Source organism: Phaseolus vulgaris, chromosome 4 (genome assembly GCF_051622355.1).
Source record: "Phaseolus vulgaris cultivar YP4 chromosome 4, ASM5162235v1, whole genome shotgun sequence".
In the NCBI taxonomy this organism is placed as follows: domain Eukaryota; kingdom Viridiplantae; phylum Streptophyta; class Magnoliopsida; order Fabales; family Fabaceae; genus Phaseolus; species Phaseolus vulgaris.
The window spans coordinates 47,977,955-47,999,640 of NC_143501.1; the positions used below are offsets into that span (position 1 = coordinate 47,977,955).

The following is a 21,686-nucleotide window of genomic DNA, read 5'->3' on the forward strand; positions in this document are numbered from 1 at the left end:
CTCCTTTTTAGATTCTTAGTTCTCTTAAAATATTCGTAATCTCAAACAAATTCCAAGCAGTGTGGGGAATGGTTTTACTCTTAGCTTATTCATTCAAATATTCTCTCAAATCACAAAACTTTTGACCACAGAAGGGTGCTGTCAATGAACTGATGCAGACTTTTTAAACAGATTCAAATCTATGTTGATAGGAAGATTTAGAAGATTTAACAAAGAGGAGAAAAATTATGTGCACAATGAAGCACTGGAACCAATGAATGTGATGTGAGAAGCAATGAATGAATGTGAGTTGTAAGGCCACATAATGAGAGAACAATCTGTAATAATGTAACAGAGTCCAATGAATAAAAAATAGAGGCAGCAAAGCAATGAAGTAGCCTTGTTTTGTGTTGACCATGTTACTCTCTCCTATAGTTGCTCCCTTGGGTTGTGTTCTTCTCAAGCAGCCCCCTCGTGCGTGTGAGGGCAAGCCAACTTAAAAGGACAACAAGTCAAGAAAATGATTTAGCATTGCAGGTTGCGTTTATGACCAGCCAATTCAAGCTGTAACTATGCAAGGTCTGCACAAGTACCAATGCATCATCACCATATGCATGTGCTTCTTCATTCCCTCTCAACTAAGCATTTTCCTCTCAACTAAGAGAATATAATAGAGTAAGAAAGAGTAATGATATATTAACAATTCAGTAAATTATTCAGATTACATCAGCTAAAAAGTAAAAGAAATAATCTTAAATGTAGATCCACATGAAAAGTTGTAAGTTTTAAACTGATATATAGCAGTTATCTAAAATAACATTTCTCTATACAGAAAAGAAAGTAATGTATAGGGTACTTAAGTAATGTAAAGGGTATATGAAGACAAATGTAATACCCTTTAAGGTGCTTTTGGTACATGTTGAGTTGAGTTGTTTTTTACACATTAAGGTGTTTGTTTGATTTTAAGGTTTGCCACAGAAGACAGAGAACTGTTGTAAAATTTAGAAGAATGTGACAAAAAATAAGTTGTAAACTTGTTTATTAAATATGAAGACTTGGACCAAAGGCATGAATCCATAAGGCAATTGGATAACCACAAAACGCCTAATCAACTAGTATTGAGGTCTTTGAAAATGCAATTCCACTAAAACTTGATAGAGAAAACTTTGTTATCTTTAGTGGGTTTTTTTATGAGCCAAATGGTCAAACAAAAACATATAATTAGATAAAGTTCACCAATTTGGTCTCTATCACACTTGGTTGCACATATCATTATTGCAAGAAATGTTAAACAAGAGAATACTTTACTTTGGAAAATTATATTAAAGTTGACTTTAGATTTATATTATGAATGGTCTAACAAGAAAGGATGTTGCAAGGGAATGAGAAACAGAAGTGTTCTTTTCCTATTGTGTGAATTACTCCATCACAAACTAAACACTTATATATAGTTATTAAACATTTTGCATTTACAATTACATGTTTAATCTTGAATGTATATGAAGGCTTGTTAGAATAACTACAGTCATAATAATGGAAAAAAAGACAGAAAAAAATTTGCTGACTCCAATGAAATAAAATAATGATCCAAGGGGAATTCCATGGCAAACTGGATTCAGATTTGAAAATGAAAATGAAGCACAGCACCCCTGAATGTGAGCCAAAAGTTGAATTGAAGTGATCCTATGTCACTTTAGTTCCATGAATCTTTGGCTGATTTTTATTTGTTTTTTTTTTCTTTTGATCTTTGAAACTTCCAATGGAATGAGTACATTGGCAAAAGCTGGATTGTAGAGAATTACAGCTCCAAACAAGGTGTAACAGACAAGGCTTCTATTTGCCAATGAGGTATCATATATGAATTGCTTTTCACTCATAAAGTTACATTCCAAAGAAAAAAAAGGAAGGAATAAGTCCACTTGCACCAACCTATAAGAATATCACCCCACCAACTCTGTTTCTCCTCTGTTACCACTCTGCCCAAAACAGAGCGAAACAGAGGATCCACTTCATCTCTCCAAATGGATCCTCCACCTCTTTCTGCCGCAACTATCATCACTACCACCACTCATAAAAATCATCCTGATTCCATAGATTCTTCATCTCCACGTTCCCGAAATGCAGAAACATGGAATGATGAGAATTTACCGGTCGTTCCTGGCGTCAAGCTGCGCCTCATGTGCAGCTATGGTGGCCACATCATGCCTCGCCCTCATGACAAGACTCTCTGCTATGTCGGCGGTGACACAAGGATTGTGGTGGTGGACCGCCACTCTTCGTTGAAAGATCTGTGTGCGCGGCTTTCTCGAACCATTCTCCACGGAAGACCCTTCACGCTCAAGTACCAGCTTCCCAATGAAGACCTTGATAACCTCATCACTGTGACCACTGATGAAGATCTTGACAACATGGTGGAAGAGTATGACCGAATCACGGCGAAAGGTACGGCTTCTTCACGGCTCAGGGTGTTCCTGTTCTTCACCAAACCTGAGGCCACAGTTTCAATGGGGTCACTGCTTGATGATGTGAAGTCAGAGACATGGTTTGTTGATGCACTTAACCACTCTGGAATGTTAAACAGGGTAGTTTCAGATACTGCTGCAGGGGACTCTTTTGTGAACCTTGATGGTGTTGGTGGTGGTGTTAGTGCTAGTGGTTCAAACAACAACTTGGAGGCTTTGCCTGATACTAACAATAACAAAGCTAAGAACTTGCCCGATGTGGTGCAATCAACTCCTGGTTCACCAATGATGGAGAACAGTTCTTCTTCTTCTCCTTCTTTCTCTCCTTCTCTGGCAAATCTTCCTCCCATTCGGGTACGTGTTGATGACAATAGTAGTAGGCTTCAACAAGAGAACAAGGTTGGAGGGCTGGTGGAGGAGCAGTTTGCTCAGATGACCATTGCAAGTGGGGTGAAGCAAGATGATGGGTTGGGGAGTGTGGCTTCTTCTGCTGTGGCTGTGCCTGCAATTCCCTCACCTATGACTATGCCATCTCTTGGGGTGGTTGCTACCAGTGATAATGCGATGAATAGAGTTGTTTCGGAGGATGAGAGATCAGATCCCGGGTTTCGGAAGCCCCCTTTACCATTGCAGCTTGTGCAGCCAAGGACTAGTGGTGGTATGGGTTTACCTTCTCCTGATTCAGTTGCAAGGTGTGTGATTTCTGTCATATTAGCACCACCCTTTGTTTTTTCTGTCTTCTTTTGCTTTTGTTATTGTTAATATGGTGGGTTTTAAGGAAGAATCACGCAGTTAAAACTTTTAATTTTGGTGATGATAATGTTTTCTGAAAGTGTTGTTTTATTAACATTTTCAGTGATAGTAGTATTGCATCTGCAAATTCTTTCTCCAAGACTGTTTACTATCAAGATCAAGTCCAAGCTGCACTACTAGACAACAAAGTACTATCTGATCAGGTGATTCAGGTCCATGGTGGACAAGTTCAGGATTCTGGCTACATATTACCCCAACAATTAGATCAAAATAGGCAACTCCAGCAGCAAAAGCCCTTGGTCCATGCCAGCTCTCACTACATCCACCACCCTGCAGCCACAGGGCCAATACCAGTTTCATCATACTACCCAGTTTATGCCCCACCACCACAACAACAACTTCACCCTCCAATTGCTCAGCAACAGTACCCATTTTATGTGATGCCTGTAGGACACACACAAGTAACACAGCCATACAACATGGCCTTGCAGACCAATATGGGTGACCCTAATGTGTTAGCCTCAGGCAGGACCCTAATACCACAAAGTGCTGTTACCTCAGCAGCATACAAGGATGGTACTCCACCTATCTACCCCACAAAATCAGTTACTCCTATACCTGAGGTGACTCCAAGTGTTTACAAGGCTCCTCCTTTAACCTCAAATCCTGCATATGCTCCAATACCTCCCAACCAATTTCAGCCACAGTATGTGGGGTTGCCTCAGTTCCATCATCCACCACAGTCCACTGCTGTGGCTCCCTCTAGTACTACTACTAATTATGGTTATGAATATGGTGGCCAAGGCCATGTGCAAGACCAAGTATACTACACCCAACAACAAACCACTACTTCTCCTCCATTTCTTCCTCAGTACCAATCCATGACCCATGCTGCAGCTGCTGCAGCAGTATCAGATGCTTCAAAACAGTTTCCTGCAGACAACATTCAGCAGCAAAATAGAGCATCACAGCCAGTATGAATGAATCAGAAGTGGATGAGAATGAATGAATTGGGTGGAGGCATATTGGGGAGGGTAATTGGACTTTTACTTTCATTTTTTAACAATGAACATATGTACCCAACTTTCTACAAAAACAAAAAAATAAGGACTAAATCATAGGTTATTTCTTTTTATCTGTACGGAAATGAATGACATGTAAGACCATCTTTTGCAAACTTAGCTTTTCTCATCATCACGGTTACTTACTCAGTTGAATAAAGCAAGTTGCTACCATTAGCTTTGGTGAGGGAATTTTTTATTGCTTTTCTATCCAAATGTTATTATATTGTTTACACTTGGAGTCACTTCACAGCCACGTTTACTTTGTTTTCTTCTGATTAACAAAACAAACATCAGATTTCATGAAGATTTGACATGCTTGTGTAAGAGGTAAAGATTAACACATTTATAGTATGTAAGTAGTTACAAATTTCATCAATTTTATGAGTTTGAATTAATTTAAAGTCTATTTTTAATACGAATTCATTTTGAGTCTATTATAACAAGATTTACTTGATCTTATCTATGGTACTGAGTGATCTGATAAAAGAGGTCAAAAAAATGAATTAGACTTAGCCAAAAAGAAAATGACTCAGTGGAATATTGTGGATATCCTAACACAGACTTTTATAAGAAAATGGTTGGTTGTGATTGAAACTTCATCAGCTTAACAGCACTTGTTCCTTAATAGATGATTACGGCTGGTGAATCATTGGTTTGCCATCAAAATAGTGTAGTGAGTTTAAAGCCTTCTAAAGTCGTAACGTGATCATTGGAATGACTTCCACCACGTTTGGAAACTGTTTGAAGTAAGAAATGATGTTCAAAACTTGAAAGTTATAGCTATGAGTTTTAGTAATAGTGAAAAACCATATCTGAAACGTGAAACTAAAGACGTTCTTTGTCTTTTACCCACAAAATTTCTCACAGAACTGATAAGATGCAAGTATCACTCTTTTCATAGGCATATAAACACAAAGGAGAATCTATGAACATGCATGCAACGTGACCAAGATCTACCACTGCTACAATCTTTTGAAGAGAGATATTGAAGAAAAGGTCATTTAATATTTAATAATTACTATCGTTTTATAATAATTGATTAATACTAATTCATAAAATTAACTATCTATCTTTCACATTTTTACAATTTTTTTATAAAAGTTATCATTAGACATTACTGTGAAACTTGACGTCTCAGTTATGATAATACCTCAAATAATAATAATCATCTGATATTACGACAAAATATTATTAAAATAATAATAATAATAACAATCATATATCCATTACATAAAAATAGTACTATTAAATAAAAAAATATAAGTAAATATGGAATCCTACACTTTTCCTTAATAATTTTTCTTTGCATTAAAAAAAAAAACTTAAAAACAATCATGTATTATTTTCTTCTAATATATAAATTGTTGTTTCACTAATCATACTTCATTTTTTTATCATTTCAAAATTATTACTGTCATGAGAATAATAATAAGTTGAGGTATTGATGATGATGATATTAAAATGTTAACAACAATGATTGCGTCAACTCTAGTAGTGATATTAATATAATATTGGCAATGATTGATCTTAAACATTTTATAGATCTAAGGTGAAATGATAAATAAGATATTTTTATGCATACAAATATTTTAAAATGTAAATATATATTACATAACAAAAATAAACACAAAATTTACTTAAAAAATGGTTTATTACAATATGCAAATAATATATAGTTTTAACAAATTTTTGTTATCATCTTTGACACAATGTCATAGCTTCGAATTACATATTTATTAATAGACTGAATTTTGGTTTAACTACTATTTTAGTCTTATATTTTACAAATAAAATTATTTTTATATGATTATAACTTATAAAAAATTCTTGTGGAAATAAAAACAGATTTGTAAAAACTCATATGAAAACAAAAAATAAAAACAAATTTTTTAATAATTATCAAAATAGAGATTTAGGTGATCTAGTTATTTTTACTAAGAAATTAAGTTGAAATCAGATTTGTAGACTATTGAAATAACAGTGTAACTAAAATTGTTGGATTAGAAAAAAATAAATTAGATGGGAAAAGTTAGTGAAATCAATTTACAACACCTTTTTAATATTTTTACGTCTCTATCTTTATCAATGTTTTTATTTTGATTATTTATAATTATTATATGTTCTATTCTAAAATCCTAAATCTTTATTTTAATATTTACTCTTATTTATCCTTTCAAACGCCGCATTTGTCTTTGTTTTAAATTCAAAAGTCCTATTACTTATTTTTATTGCGATTAAATAATTATATAAGAAGTATTTATGAAAATGATACTTGAATTTCTATACATCAACTATTAATGATAATTTGACAGGTTCGGTAAACAAATGTTACTTTAATATTAAAAATAATAGATTGAACATTTTGTCTTCTTTTAAAAATTTATTATTGAAATATATTGACATGACATAAAATTTAAGGTTTAAAATTTAAAATAAAATTTAATTTATGTAAGTTATTTTTGTTATGTAAAAAATATTTCTTTTATGAATAAATATAAGTAAATTATTTATTTAGAAGTGAACGATGAAATTTGTACCACTTATATACTATAAAATGAAATGCTATAATTTTTAGTCAATGTAATATCTCTAATACATTCCTTCACGTCTATACTAACAACTTGTGCGCGAGACTATATATGTTTAGATGATTCGATAATAATCCGATAGCGGGTGATCTGATAAGGTCAACAAATCCTTCTTATTATAGTTTCTAAAATAACTCTGTTATCATATATTAAAAAGTAAATTTTAAACATAACTCAATCTTATAAAATTGGTTTATAGAATGAGATATACACACTTGTATACTATGAATTATTTTAATCTCTAGTTAAGGATGATGTTTAACATTATAAAAATATAAATTTTATAAAACCAAACAGAATTTAGAATATGATCTTAAAAATAATATAACAAATCCCTTATCTTTTTAATATGCTTAATAATGTCATTATCATTCCAAACATTACGACGGTTGTGATTATATTGCCATGCATCCAGCAGCCCCACATGCTACATCTATTTCATATAGTTTCATTAAATTAATCTCCATACACGTTATTATAATTTTTCTTTTTCATTCTTTTATCTGTTATAATAAATGTTCTTAATTTTTTTAAAAGTATATACTAATTTTATATCATGTCTTTTATCTCTTTTTTTATTAATTTAAATTACATTCTGTAATTATAAAAAATGTATTGCAGGAAAAGATTGTGAGTTGTTTAGAGTTTCATATTTGGTCAATAAGAAAATTTTACCTTACTTAATACTATCACCACATGACTCTTTGTTTAGCCTTAATAATCAATTTATTAATTTTCTATAACACTGTGTAACTTCGTATATATTCAATTTATTAAGTTCAAAAAGAAGATCACAAAATTAAAAGTAAATAATTGACATCTGGGTTTTTGAATAACATTAAATGTTTAATAATTTTAAATCATTCACTTAAACTCAATTTGAAAGTATGTGTATTTATAATACTTTTAAGAAACATTTATCAAGCAAATACTCTTCCTAATGAAATAAATATTACAAGTGAATGATTTGGGAAAAAAATGATATTTTTGCTACAATTATTAAAGATAAAAATATTAATAAAAAAATATGTATATGAAAAATGAATTTGATTTTCTTATTATTTAGGATTCCTTTCAAATTTCAGATAGACAATTGTGAAAATTTGTGTTCGTTATTTTATTAATGTTCTATAAAAATAATCATGAGCACCAATCACATTGCATTTATGAACCACCAAAATTGTTGGAATAATCTAAGATATTGTCAACAACACTTTATTGGATTTTAAATCTAATACATTAATTTTAGTTCAAAATTAATATTTATTAAAATAGTTGTTTCACTTTTGCGGTGAACAATTATAATGGTTATATTTAAAATTTATTTATATATAAAATTAAATTATTTATATTAAAAAATTGTTGAATTGTTTATTATTATTAATATATAATAATTTGTTTACACTGGACATTTATTTATCAATCTACTCCAAAATCTACATGTTACATTACGTTAATTATTTTATAAAAACAATAATTCAAATTAATATATACAATTTTATAGAATCTTTTATTATCATTACTTTATGATATTATAATTATTATTATTATTCAAATACATGAAATTAGTTTTTTTATGTGATAAAAAATTGTTTTTATTAATAAATATTAAACTCTTTCTCAATATAACCGTGGCAAGAATTCAAAGACTACTTCATTGATCAATGCAAGTTTAAGTAGAAGAATTTTTACCCTCTCTTTTACTTTATACTAGCTATTTAAGTTTTTTTTTTTTACATTCCTTAATAATAATTTTACTTTTCTGTAAGTGAAAAACATAAAATTCAATTTCAACTTTGGATGATTAAAATTGGAATAATTGTTAAACTACAATTGGATTGTGAAATGAACCCTAAAATCATAATTATTGAAATTGTACAAAATTAGATATTAGATTACTAATTGAGGCTGAATTTCATGTTTTACGTACTTGGACAATTATGGTGATTGATGTTTCTTTAGGTACAAGACTTCAAACTCTTACACGGCTAAACAAGCTTTCACAGCTCATAATAATAATAAATGGTTACTCTTTTTTCTTGTTATCTTCATGAAGTTAGTTAGTTCCGTTTACCATAAGAAACTACAAAACAAAATCTATAAGACAAACCAACCACAGAACCACCTGGGATAAGAAAACAAAAAACACAAAATTAAATAACCGATAAAATAATTTAAAAAAACGTGTTTCTGTTCACAAAACATTAAACACAGCAAAATGCTTCTTAATCACGTTGCCGCCGGATTCTGTTGGGTCGACCCGCCGCAACCCGACCGGAACCACAAAACCCGACTCGCTTCCTCGCCTTTCCGTCGCCGGCTGGTGGCGCCGACGAGTGCGGCGTTCCACGGCGTGCGAATGGAGAAGAAAGACCGCAAACGGCGATCGATATGCACCGCCGACGAGCTTCACCGCGTGGTGGTTTCGAACTCCGATTGGAAGCTCGCTCTGTGGCGCTACCTTCCTTCTCCTGAGGTTCCCCTCTTCTCAAGTTCTCAACTTTTTGCATTCTGTGAATGCCCTTTTGGCAATGCACTGATATTTAGCTTCTGGGTATTGAATTCCCTCGTTTTTATCGAAAGACATGGGAATAAAGGCTGAATGCTACACATGTTGGTGGCATATTTTACGTTAGTTTCTCAAGATTCAAAGGTGGGTGGTGTTACAAGATATAAGCTTTTGCATGTGTTTTGCAGGCACCGTTGAGGAATCACCCGCTTTTGTTGTTGTCAGGAGTTGCTACCAATGCAATTGGCTATGATCTCTCTCCTGAGGTGACACCGTTTCCATTGAAAAATCATAGAACTATGTTTTGGGAATGGGAGAGTTTCTAAAAGTGGTTCGTCGCGACTCGGCCGTATCACAACCTCAATTGGGGCTACATTTGTCCTCCATTTCTCACAATGACAAAGATTTTGACGAAATCCCAACCCTGCCCGGAAATTTAAAACTTTTGAAATGATTGATGCGGATTCTGCACCTATTAAACATTACTTTCATTTTGTTAAGATTTTTTTAGGAGCTCATCTTGTTGGTTTTTGAGTAAATTATTGTGTGTTCCCTTAAGTTTAAATCTGATGTTTGATTATTTGTGACAATCATCCTTGAAAATTTGGTTTTTAACTTTCTAATGGTAGATTCATGTAGCTGACCTCGGGAATAAGATTTCGTTGTTGGGATGGTGGTTATTTGTGACAGTATTTTGTTCTAGTCTAGGATAATGTTAAAGGATGTGTGATGAGTATATGTTGCTTGTGTTCAGTCTTCATTTGCTCGGTACATGTCGGCACAAGGTTTTGATACGTGGATTCTTGAGGTTCGCGGTGCTGGGTTGAGCACTATTGGAGATAGCTTGGAGGAAGATGACGAATGCCTAAAGAATTTGTCTGAGATTGATTCTGCTATTAGGGATGAAATTGGTAAAAGCAGTGCTTCTCCAGCAAGAGTAATGGGATTTAAGGACCTTGGCTCCCCTGAGGTTATAACTAAATTTGAGGAAATGAGGCTAACAAGGAGGTTAATGGACATTTTTACAAGGATATCTGAAAATCTTGCAGGCTTTCTCAATCCGGGTTAGTGAAGGGTTCATATCATAGGAACATCTCACTTTTAACATTCTATGATTATATCAACCTCTAATATGAAAATTACTACTTTTCAGATTTGTTGGAGGGAGGAAAGAACTCTGCAATTGTTGGTCAAATCAAGGATTTCAATAGGAGACTCCGAGCTATTATTGAAGGTCAACAGTTGTTCCCAGCACAGATTTTAGAATTGCAAGACCGATTTTCTACCACTCTAGAAGAGTTTCAGAAACAGCTTCAGTTGATTGTTAAGTATGATTGGGACTTTGACCATTATCTGGAAGAGGATGTACCTGCAGCGGTGAGGTGACACTCCTTTGTGATGTTTTACTTTTAATTAGGCAAGAGTTGTACTTTTATTTCTTTCTTTACTTTTGTGGCGTACTTTTATTTGTTTGTTCCACCAAATATTGGCATAAGAAAATTGAATTATCTCAATAAATTTGTGTTCTTAATTGCTGGTTTCATTCATTCAACCATTAGATGGAGTACATAAGAGCTCAATGTCAGCCAAAGGATGGAAAATTGCTGGCAATTGGTCACTCAATGGGGGGTATCTTGCTGTATGCAAAGCTTTCACGTTGTTGTAAGTCCCATGGATCTGCTGCTGTTTTATTTCTTCTGCCACTAATGTAATTATGGGGCTCAGTTACTTTTCATTCACGATTTATTTGACAGATATAGAAAATCCATGTTGGCTTGTTTTTTGGTGCAAGTTTGTTCACACAAAATTTATCATGGTTGCTTTGTGTATTTCCCTTTGATATTATATCAAACCTTGAGCAATAAAAGCATGCCAAAAGGTAGCACCAACCTTAATTTACTTCAACTTCACTGCAAGAAATAATCACTTGATTCTATTCTAGAATTTTCAGTAGTCAAATGCAAAACACTTCTTTAATGTATGGAATAAATAATTTTTTCGCAATGGTAGTGGCATCAGCCGTCAAGTGCTTGCAATTACAGCATTTAATTCAGTGTGCATCATTTGAAGGAAATTATGAACCATATTGATCTAGAGCATGTATTACTTTGTCCATTCCTTTTTTATTGAGTGTGACATATTTGTAACTTAATTTTTGTACACATCCCTGTTTATTAGCAACCAAAAAACAAATTTTAGTTGTTTTACCACAACCAATGTGGAAGGTATTTAAAATATAAATATCTGTTGCTATGCACATGATATCCCCTCTTTTATCTTGTGATAAATTTTATGGACAAGTTGAGATTTTGTGTGGAATATAAACAACATTGTTGTGATTTGTGAAGGAACCTATGTGCAAACTGTTCCTGAGAATCAATGTGTTCATCATATTTCTTTTTTTTTTTCCATCGAAAATTATGTTAGATTCTGAAGGAAAGGACTCTGGACTGGCATCTGTTGTTACTTTGGCATCATCACTTGATTATACCCCTTCAAGATCATCTCTCAAGTTGCTTTTACCCCTGGCAAGTGTTTAAGGAAAATGATTGTGTGGTGACAAATTTTATTTTTGTTCCATGCCAGTAATATGTCTCTAAGCTAAAGATAACAAAAAACTAACAAGACCATGCCTTCTTTTGCAGGCAGAACCTGCTCAGGCTTTGAACATTCCTGCTATTCCAGTTGGGCCATTGTTGGCCACTGTTTATCCCCTTGCAAGCTACCCTCCGTATGTTTTATCTTGGCTGAACTCTCAGATTTCAGCTCAAGATATGATGGATCAAAAGCTATTTGAGAAGCTTGTTTTGAACAACTTCTGTAAGTTCCAATTTATCTTTCATCAGGCATTTTTTCTCAACTTTTTGTACCAGAGTGCCTTTCAACTACTTTATGCACTTTAGCAAAAGAATTCCTTAGGAAACTAACTATACACAGTAGGGCATCATTGAGAAGTACATTGTTACATACATGTCTTATCAAAATTAAATTAAGAGGTGATCCATCCCCTGCATCTTATTGCAGTTCTTCAATATGCATACCAATCTGTGCAGCAGCTGTCTCTATAATTTCTGCAGTTAAATTGATTTGTGAAGCTACAGCCCTATCTGGGTCCTCTATTTACCTAGTTTCAACTATATCAAGCTAATGCTATTATTAAGATGTTCCACATTGTGATCAATGTTAGATCTTTCATACTTTAATTTGGGCTTTCTGTAACTTCTTGAATTGTGAGATCTATGTATGCTGTTGCAAAAAACTTCTCTTACAAACTTTGTATTGTTCTCCTGTTGACAATGTTGACAACCGGACCATAATTGACAGGTACCATACCTGCCAAGCTTCTCTTGCAGTTATCATCAGCTTTCCAAGAAGGTGGTTTACGTGACAGGAGTGGAACATTCTTGTACAAGGACCATCTCTGCAAAATTAATGTTCCTGTCTTGGCCATAGCGGGTGACCAAGACTTGATCTGCCCTCCTGAAGCTGTATATGGTATTAAAACTAAACCAGTCAATCCTTTGAAATTTTTTTTTAATACCAGCAACTCTTTAACACACTTTTCCACAGATTCTCTTATTTGGTGAGATTCATCTTAGTCTCACTCTATTTGGGTCAAATTTCTCTATTGATATGTTTCATTCCCAAACTAGTGAGACCCACATGAATTCAACCAGTAAGAAAGAGCGAGTTAGAAACAAAATTGTTCGAAAATGTGTTGTTAGTACTCATCATCATCATCATCTTTTAAATACTTAGCTTTCTCTATCCAAAGCAGAATAATTTAGTTTTTACGGTGATGAATATAAATTGTAATGATAAATGTGAATCAGAAACGGTGAAGCTTATTCCTGAAGAATTGGTTACATACAAAGTCTTTGGGGAGCTTGGTGGTCCACACTATGCCCACTATGACTTAGTGGGTGGTCGTCTGGTATGATTATTCCTTTGATTATTTTATTGAAAAGGAGTTACAAGCATACATAATTGAACCAACTTGAGTTTTTTCAATATGTGGATTTTCTTAACATTCACTTTATACTCCATGCTGCAGGCTGCAGATGAACTGTATCCATGTATAACAGAATTTCTCATTCAACATGACATGCTTTAGACCATTGGCTCTTTCACAATGGCTCATTCTTTTACAATTCCTTATAAAGAGGACACCCCTACACCTTTCAAGATCCTTCCACGTATATATATGCACCATAGTGGATACATACAGTGCCAATACCTATCTTCCTGTATATAGTCAAAGACAGTGTACATGTGTAGTTTTAAATAAAGTTCATAAGGTGAAAGTACAGATTCATGATCCGGCTGCTAAAAACTAGTTAATAGGAATCAAGTGGTAATTTTTATCTGTTCTAGTGATTATTTTTTAAAGCTTTTAATAAAGAAGTGATTTTGATATTAAAATAATCTTGAGATTACTTTTGAGAGATTTTTGTTTTAAAGTTGAAGTTAATTTTTGTTTGCTTACAACAACAAAATTACTCCTTTTTTTAAAAAGAAGAAGTTGATCTTATGGAAGCCTACTCAAAATAGTTTCTGATTATAATAAGGTTATAAGCAGCTGAAACAAACAAATGAAAAACTAAAAAAAGTGATTCTTTAATTAAAAAAAATATAAACCTTTAACAAACAGATCCTTAAGTAGCTGTGAACTTTGTTATTTTAAAAATTATTTTTCTCTTGAGATACCAATTTTTTAACTTATGAAGTTTTTAAAGGTTTTTTATGCTTTGGGCAAACAACATAAACAATTACAACTTCTTTTCTTAATCTTGATAGCTTGTTTTATCATCAATGTCATCACAACACAACACATTATAAGCAAATGCAGTTTTCTTTTTCTCAAAGGTTTTAAATAGAGAAAGAACAAAAAGTACTTTTTACTTGCAGTACCAATCATTTGTAGTCATACTTTTCAGCCCAAATAGTATCAATGAATTGGCATCTTTCACAGTAGAGACCAACAGAAAAAAGTATTGCGGTTTGAACAGTGCATTAGACTTCCTGCTAAAGTACATGTGAAACTCTACCCTACAATGAAAATAAAATCAATAATAGAAGAAGACACTCAAAAAAGGAAAATCCAAAACAAACTTCAGAAGAATGTGAATAACAAATACAAAAGATGTGTCGGTGAGAGAAATCATATCTAAAAGAACAAACTCAAGATTTAGCAGATCTGAGTAGTTCGAAAAGAGATATCATAAAATTGTTTTAATTTTGGATCTTGTATGCATATACATATTTGGCAATAGCATTTTTCTTTGTTAAGAAATAATTTTAATCAATATTTTCTAAATTTATATTAAAAAAATCAGTATTTAATATATTTTTTCAATAAGTAAAAGATAAAAAGAAGTAAACTACACATAACACATGTATAATAAATTTAATTTACACGACACACATGGGTATTGTTAAACTCTACAATTGGAAGATTAACACATGCTATATTTTTTTTTGGTAAATGCCATTTTCATGTGATTTTAATTAGATTGCAAGAATAAGACCATGTGAAAATTGTCACGAAATTTTATTTTTGGCTTTTGAGAAAAGTGTATTTGTAGTATACTTTTCTATCAAATTTGGTTTTAAACTGTGTTTTTAATATGATGAAATCAAATTTTCAACTTTCAAAACTACGTGACTATCTCATTACTAATTTTGGTAGTAACAAGCATACATTTTACCTAAGTTTGTGATTTGTGGGAGATTTTTAAGTAATTCTTGACAAGTTGTTATTCTGAATTCTTCAAGGGGAAGGTGTGGTTGTGGTACTGATTTGATCTTATGTATTTTACATCATGCAAGCCAATGGTTTGATGAAAAGCTTTAGTCCCTGAACTTTTCATGGTTGTTATGTTGATTTTGGATGTTACCTAGAGACATTTTTCAAACACTTGTGCAAGCTTAACACAGCAACATGTCACAAACCAGATCCAAAACTCATTTTGCACAACAACCTATGAATTTGCATTCACCCTCTCAGCAAACTCACTGTCGTGCAAGTCTTCAATACTAGAAAAAATCAGTACTTATCCAAACACACCCCATTCTTAATCAAGCAGAACAAACCATTTGCCAATAATGGAATTAGTAGGAAGGGATATAAACCACATATTTCAATTGCTAAAGACTAATTTCTTGGGGAAGTATAACATTGAGACAAAAATTGACAAATTAATTTTTTAAAAAGTACTAATTTTGGAAACATAGTAAAGTTCATGGCTCTCTTCAATCAAATTCTTAAAAAATGGTTTTATACTTTGATGTAAGCACCCTACTCAATTTCAAAAAGAGCATTGTTTTGAGCTCATGAGGTTTCTTAATGAAGGTTAGGACCAGACAACATGGAATTGCACAGTACAAAAAGGAAGAGTAAGTGATGTTATGAACTTCTTGTTTACCTGGCAGCATTCAAATTTCACAACCTTGTGAGTAATAAGCAAAAACATTGTCCAATTATGAGGCCATTAACAAATGTAACACTTGCAAGAATAAACTGTGGACTCCTCAGTATGGAAGCCAAAAGTTCTAAAATATATGAAGATTGGTTATGTTGCATATGAAAACTATACATCAATTTAAGGGTAAAAAACATGAGGAGAGTGCCACTTAGGATCGAACCACAACTTCTTGCTTACAAACTGGACAGAAGTTTTTATGCACAAGCCACTGTTTTATACACTGAAAATGATAGCTGTGGTCACACTTCAATTTCCCCAACTCATCATGTGGTTCATACTCCTCCTGATCACACAAGCAAGACACATTAACATAATGTTCAATTATTTAAAAATCTAGGTTTAAATTTTTCTTGTTCCTAAAAATACCAGTTTTTTTATAGAACAAAAACATATAGTTTTATACATTTTTTGTTGTTATTTTATCAGAATTGAAATTTCATTTTGATCATTCACATTAACTCAACTTCCTGCAATGCATATAAAGCAATTGATAGTAATGTAATTTTACAAACTCACCTGACAAACACTGCAGTTTTTGCCTTCTTGATCCTTTGATGCATCATTTGAACTTGAAAGTTTAACTTTTCTTATGTTGTGTCCCATCTCATCTTCTTTGAGTCCAGTGCTGACATGACCTATTCTCTCACCCAGCTCAAGCAATTCCTGTTGCAGAAACAGAAAAGTTTTACAATAAATAATGAAGATGTATGTATGTACACAGAGTCAACATCCTTAGTAAGTACAGAAAGGAACTCTGACCTCGTATGACATGTCATCAATATCAAGTCTCCAGTCCCTAAATTGGTCGTGTGAGTTTAGTCGACCCCCCATTATTATTCTTCTTCCTCTGATTATCATTATCTTCAAAGTTCCAATAACAATCAAGATACACAATACATCACTTCTTGAATACAATAATAACTAAGCCAAGGATTCATATAGAATGATATTTGTGACACTGATGTTTCTATACACAAGTTTGTTCTTGTTAATAAATCAAAACCTTCACTAACAAGCCTTAGTTATTTGGTTACACATGTAACCCAAACAGAGAAGAAAAAAACATAACAAAACATAATTCAAAATTGTGAGAAAGTAGGTAGCACTAGAATTCAAATGACATACTTTAAAATTTAAACATGAAAAAGTGTTTTTGTAATTTCATTCCAATTTTTAAGAACCAAGAATATCCCATTTTAAACTCTTCTTATTCCAAGTAAAATTTTGTTTCAATTTCAATAGAAATTGACAAATTATAAGGGTCACCACAAAGGGTGAAAACTAATGCAATAAAACCTCATAGGTACCTAGTCAAGACATCAAAAAAGGTAAAATCTTCAATATAGTAATATCAAAATAGGAAATTTCATCCAAGAGGGAGTACATTTACCCTTGTAAGTCGACTAAGAAGAACCCTTTTTACTCAATTGCGACATCAAAACCCTCGTTCTGTTTAGTGCCTTTTCACTGCACCCACCTTTTTGTTTTCCATTATAATGCCTGGGCTTGGGCTATTTTTATTTTTTTCCTTATATTTAAAGATTAGTTTTTTTATTTTAACTGAAATTTTATATAAAAGCAAACAAATATTTTTCCATTATTTAAAAAAAAAATCATGTATTATTGAAAAAAGAAATTGGACACAGAAGTTATCAAAGTCTAGAAAATATACAATATAGTCCTAGCTGCCTCAAATTCTCAAAGCAATACAATGTTTTCCACTATCTGTACAAACACCATCATTCTATGTACAAACTTGCAGAAATTTTAATCATTATATAATGGTGTCATATGCTATTGAATATTTTTCTTATTTAACCTGAATAACTCAGATACATTAACCCAAGTTATAATGATTTCATTATTGATTAAGTTTAACATTACTTTTACTTTTTTAGCTTCATATTTGCAGCCCTCAACAAAAACTTCTTCACTTCATTTATGAGATTCAACTTTTAATTTAGACATACACCTTCATTTGATATATACCTATTAAACACTTTTTTCTATCTTTCTCTTCTTATTACATCATATATTCTATAAACCTATAACTTGTATTTTCTTTCCAGGTGTATATCACTTGATGAATATTTTGGGTGCACATCAATAATTTCTCCTTTTGAAAAGGGTTTGTTAGAATTTAGTTATTAATTCAAAGTTAAAGATCGTTAATTTTTATTTGTTATATTTTAAACTTGTAATTAACTTTTTAATTAAAATACATATATTCACTTATTGTGATATAGAAATTAAAAAATATAAATAAAAATTTCAAAAATCTTTTGATCTGGTAAAAAAAATTGTCTCTTTATTCTTATCAAACAACTTAACTATAAGTAAATAAAACCAAACCAATGGAGTATCTGAACTATATCTTGTTTATGTTTTAAAGACTCCACCTCTGTCCTCACCACAATACTATGCAAGATGCATTATTCTATTCAAGTAATAATTTTTTTTACCAAAACCTGCTATTTTCTTTTTCTTTTACAAATTTGGACTAACTGAATATTAATTAATTAGAGTGTGACATTACTTTTCTCACTTGATCTTTCCAAACAAGTCTATATTATAAGTGTAGTTAAGGTTTGATGTAAAAAAGAGAGTGAAAGACTCTTTAATCTTCTATCTTGACACCATATACTCTTGTAGAGGACTAGTGCAGGATTCAAAAGTTGGTAGAAATTTTTAACAAAGTAGAATCTTCTTGAAAAGGCCAATCCACAGCCTCACCAAGTTCAAGTTCTACAGTTGGTTTAACATATGCAGTAATTAATAGTCCATAAACAGCTATACTTTAGTCAGAGTACCAGCAGAATGTTGCAATACCACAATACATGCAAGATTCAAAAAGTTAATAAAAGTTATGATCATCAAATTCAAGAGTAAATAATCAAATTCAATGAGAGATCATATACCAATTAAGCAATAGTTCTTATATGGAAAATCCAAAAAAGTGTCTTTGTATAAAACATGCTCTGTAATCTATTAAAGTTCACAACATGAATACATAAACATCAACTAATAATTTATGTGTGATAAGTATTGATAGTATAAAGAGTTTTTACATTATCATGCTGTAAAAAAATTTCATGTGTTATAAGTTTATGGTCTTGCATAAACAAATTACTTAGAAGACATCCCTACCAGGCTACCACCATTTGTGAGAGATTGACAAAGTGAAAACATTTACACTTTCCATACAAAAAAATTGAACATTTAAACTCATAATGAAAGGGTATAAGAACAAAAACCAACCTCAGCAAGACCATCAGGAGAAGGATGTGGAACATGGCGATAGAATCTAGCAGTTCCAAAAGGGTCTAACCCACTACGTGCTGTGAAGATATCAGATTCATCATCCAGAAAAGAGAAGCTTTCTGGCCTTACAGTGCGCCTTCCAAAGTAAGATGAACGCTGCCATGATATTTATGAAGCAGAGTTAGACATGTCAGAGCAAGTAGAAACCAAAACAATGACGAAACTTAATTGACACAAATGGATAAAAAATCTCAACTAATCATTCATTTGATTGTGTTTTTGTACAATAGGATAAAACAAACAACTATAGAATGTTAGTGATGACAATGAGTGTTCTCTTTCACTTTATGTCTTCAATCACTGGGCTCCTCTTCCTCAAGGGGTCCACTAGAAACCAATCAAGAACTCCACCATGTGTTTGTGACTTGACATGGAAATGGAATGCGTACACGTATTGAAGATGGTGGTAGCTATTTAAACATGATTCTGCATCTCATAAACCATCTTTCTCATATTTGTCCTAATTACTAAGCTAGAGAGTGTTATCTGTTTTTCTTAGTATTTCTTAGTATGCTTCTAAGATTATTAGATCAAGTGGGAAACTGTCATGTCATGGTAAGAATTTGTGTGCATGCTTCTAATTCATACCTATCTTATGCACCGACAAACTACTATGCTAAATTTATTAATTATTTTAATGAGAATGCAAAAATGATATTCTGAAATTTTTAAAAGAATATCTAATAAAATAAATGAAATACTTAACAATTATAGCTTCTAAGATATTAATATAAAAAAAAATTTAGATTTTTTTACAGTTAATTTAGTCAAATAATTGATGGTGTATTTCATAACTTATATAGTATCTTTATTTTTCAATTATTTTCTATCTCAGTTTGTGTTATTAGAAAAGAAATACCGTTTTCAGGAACATTACATCATACATCAATCAAGCCACTAAACAAGGCTAACCAAAATGATTGATGATCTTAACACGCCATAAGGATCAATTCTCTCCAAGTTAGTAACATGACAAACACATCCAACCACAAAAATGTAAACATCACTAGTGCATCATTCCATTGTTACCATCTGAACAAAAATTTCTGACCCTACAGAACTAGACATAGGGAACGTTAAGATAAATGAAAAAGAACAGAGTAAATTTAGGATGCTCAGAAGTTTTAACATATAGAACAACAAATTACAAATCAACTTACACAGTAAGTTTATTAATTTTTAGATATAGTCATAAATTTCCCATAAGTTGAAAGAGCAAAATTTTGGTTGGTAACATAAAAATTAAGGTCAAAACATAGACAAAAGCAATTAACAACAAATTCAAGGTCTGAATCATAGAAGAGGAAAGACCATTGTAACAAATTGGGAATAGTATTGTTGTACCTCCCTCTCTACCACATCAAGTTTTCCTCTTGCAGACACATTCTTCCTAGTCGCAACACAGTCCACAGATGCAGCAGCAGCAGTATCTGTTGAGAACCCAATTCCAGGACCACACCAAACATCCTGAAAATCCACACATGTGCCACCAGAAACATCATGAACAACCCCATCACATGTCTTGTTACTGTTACTGTTCCTCCTGTGCTTCTTCTTCCTGTTCCTCTTCCCTTCCCAATCTGCCGAGGACCGAATCACAGTGGGCACCGAAACCTTCTGGGATGCTCTGACAGTGCAACCGAGTCCTCTAAAGGTTGCTGTAGAGAATTTTCTGCTGTTTTTGTTGCTGTTTTGGTCTCTGACATGTGTGGTTTCATTAGGGGTGGAGAATGAAGATAAGAGAGACGAGATAGTGGATTTGGTGTGAGAAGATTGGATTGTTGAAGGGTTTTGAGGATTTTGATCATTGTCTGAAATGGGGCATCTGAATTGGTTTCTTGGTCTTCTCCACTTCATGTGTTCTGTCACAACAGGCATGGTTTACACAGAGAGAGAGACAGAGAGAGAGAGAGAAATAAATGGTGTGATGAGAATTTGAAAAAGGAGTGAAACATAATCTGAAACTGGTCTTGGAAGCAAAGGAACTGTCCAGTTATGCAGAGAATGTGGATTTATTTTTTCCGTGATGAGAGGACATTTAATAATAGAACAATATGATTATTTCAGTGGTCACTTTTTATCAAACAGTTTGCCAAAAAAATAATAATTTATCAAACAGAAACTTTTGAGAGGACAGTTAAACTACAACTTCACACTGCAAAACCTTCAATTTCATCTATAAAGTATTATTATTCTCTCGTGCACAGTCCTTGAAAGAGAGAAAAACTATATGAATAACCTTATCAGTATTAAAATCATGTTAAGTAGCTCTTGAACTGTAACAGATGCTAATACAATTACTTAATATTCAATCTTTAGATGATTATTTAGTCACTTTCAATTTAAAGATTACTTCAAAGAGGTAGAAAATACTTATTGGGTGAGATTTCCAATTGATTCATGCATTTTGTTAACACAGAGACAGCATAACAGAGGGATAGGATGTGGATTGATTAGTTCTGAGATATAAAAAGGAATCATTTTTATAATTGTGGGAGTTACTTACTTTCCTTAATGTTGTTGTT

The 21,686-nt window shown here is 32.4% G+C and overlaps 3 protein-coding genes across 6 annotated transcripts; 2 read left to right on the forward strand and 1 right to left on the reverse strand.

Moving 5' to 3' along the window:
• The first annotated feature begins 1,590 nt into the window (after window positions 1–1,590).
• On the forward strand, window positions 1,591–4,432 carry LOC137837975 (uncharacterized). Its single transcript, XM_068647166.1, has 2 exons — window positions 1,591–3,133; window positions 3,298–4,432. The coding sequence occupies exons 1-2, from the start codon at window positions 2,001–2,003 to the stop codon at window positions 4,172–4,174; spliced, it is 2,010 nt and encodes a 669-aa protein (XP_068503267.1). The 5' UTR covers window positions 1,591–2,000; the 3' UTR covers window positions 4,175–4,432.
• Window positions 4,433–8,890: 4,458 nt separating this feature from the next.
• LOC137837974 (uncharacterized) lies at window positions 8,891–13,659 on the forward strand. Of its 4 annotated transcripts, none has more exons than XR_016520603.1 (10): window positions 8,891–9,322; window positions 9,544–9,621; window positions 10,110–10,419; window positions 10,509–10,737; window positions 10,915–11,017; window positions 11,783–11,887; window positions 12,005–12,175; window positions 12,680–12,850; window positions 13,189–13,289; window positions 13,410–13,659. XR_016520603.1 is itself a non-coding variant. In XM_068647164.2 (10 exons), the coding sequence occupies exons 1-10, from the start codon at window positions 9,065–9,067 to the stop codon at window positions 13,467–13,469; spliced, it is 1,581 nt and encodes a 526-aa protein (XP_068503265.1). In that variant the 5' UTR covers window positions 8,899–9,064; the 3' UTR covers window positions 13,470–13,659. The 4 variants fall into 4 exon arrangements, 2 of the variants coding, with proteins under 2 accessions (XP_068503265.1, XP_068503266.1); XM_068647164.2 differs by having other exon boundaries at window positions 8,899–9,322; window positions 10,509–10,732; XR_016520604.1 differs by lacking the exons at window positions 11,783–11,887; window positions 12,005–12,175 and having other exon boundaries at window positions 8,954–9,322.
• A 2,100-nt stretch (window positions 13,660–15,759) lies between these two features.
• On the reverse strand, window positions 15,760–21,616 carry LOC137837976 (uncharacterized). The gene is made up of 5 exons (XM_068647167.2): window positions 20,506–21,616; window positions 19,099–19,257; window positions 16,600–16,701; window positions 16,357–16,503; window positions 15,760–16,123 (listed from the first exon to the last, which is right to left on the reverse strand). The coding sequence occupies exons 1-5, from the start codon at window positions 21,037–21,039 to the stop codon at window positions 15,989–15,991; spliced, it is 1,077 nt and encodes a 358-aa protein (XP_068503268.1). The 5' UTR covers window positions 21,040–21,616; the 3' UTR covers window positions 15,760–15,988.
• Window positions 21,617–21,686: the final 70 nt, after the last annotated feature.

Coding starts and splice junctions, on each gene's coding strand:
- LOC137837975 (XM_068647166.1), top strand. CDS start 2,001: ATGGATCCTCCACCTCTTTCTGCCGCAACTATCATCACTACCACCACT. Junction 3,134..3,297: donor TCTCCTGATTCAGTTGCAAG/GTGTGTGATTTC, acceptor TAACATTTTCAG/TGATAGTAGTATTGCATCTG.
- LOC137837974 (XM_068647164.2), top strand. CDS start 9,065: ATGCTTCTTAATCACGTTGCCGCCGGATTCTGTTGGGTCGACCCGCCG. Junction 11,888..12,004: donor GTTGCTTTTACCCCTGGCAA/GTGTTTAAGGAA, acceptor TTTTGCAGGCAG/AACCTGCTCAGGCTTTGAAC. Junction 13,290..13,409: donor ACTTAGTGGGTGGTCGTCTG/GTATGATTATTC, acceptor TCCATGCTGCAG/GCTGCAGATGAACTGTATCC.
- LOC137837976 (XM_068647167.2), bottom strand. CDS start 21,039: ATGCCTGTTGTGACAGAACACATGAAGTGGAGAAGACCAAGAAACCAA. Junction 19,258..20,505: donor TTGATGTGGTAGAGAGGGAG/GTACAACAATAC, acceptor ATATCATGGCAG/CGTTCATCTTACTTTGGAAG. Junction 16,702..19,098: donor CTCCTGATGGTCTTGCTGAG/GTTGGTTTTTGT, acceptor GGAACTTTGAAG/ATAATGATAATCAGAGGAAG.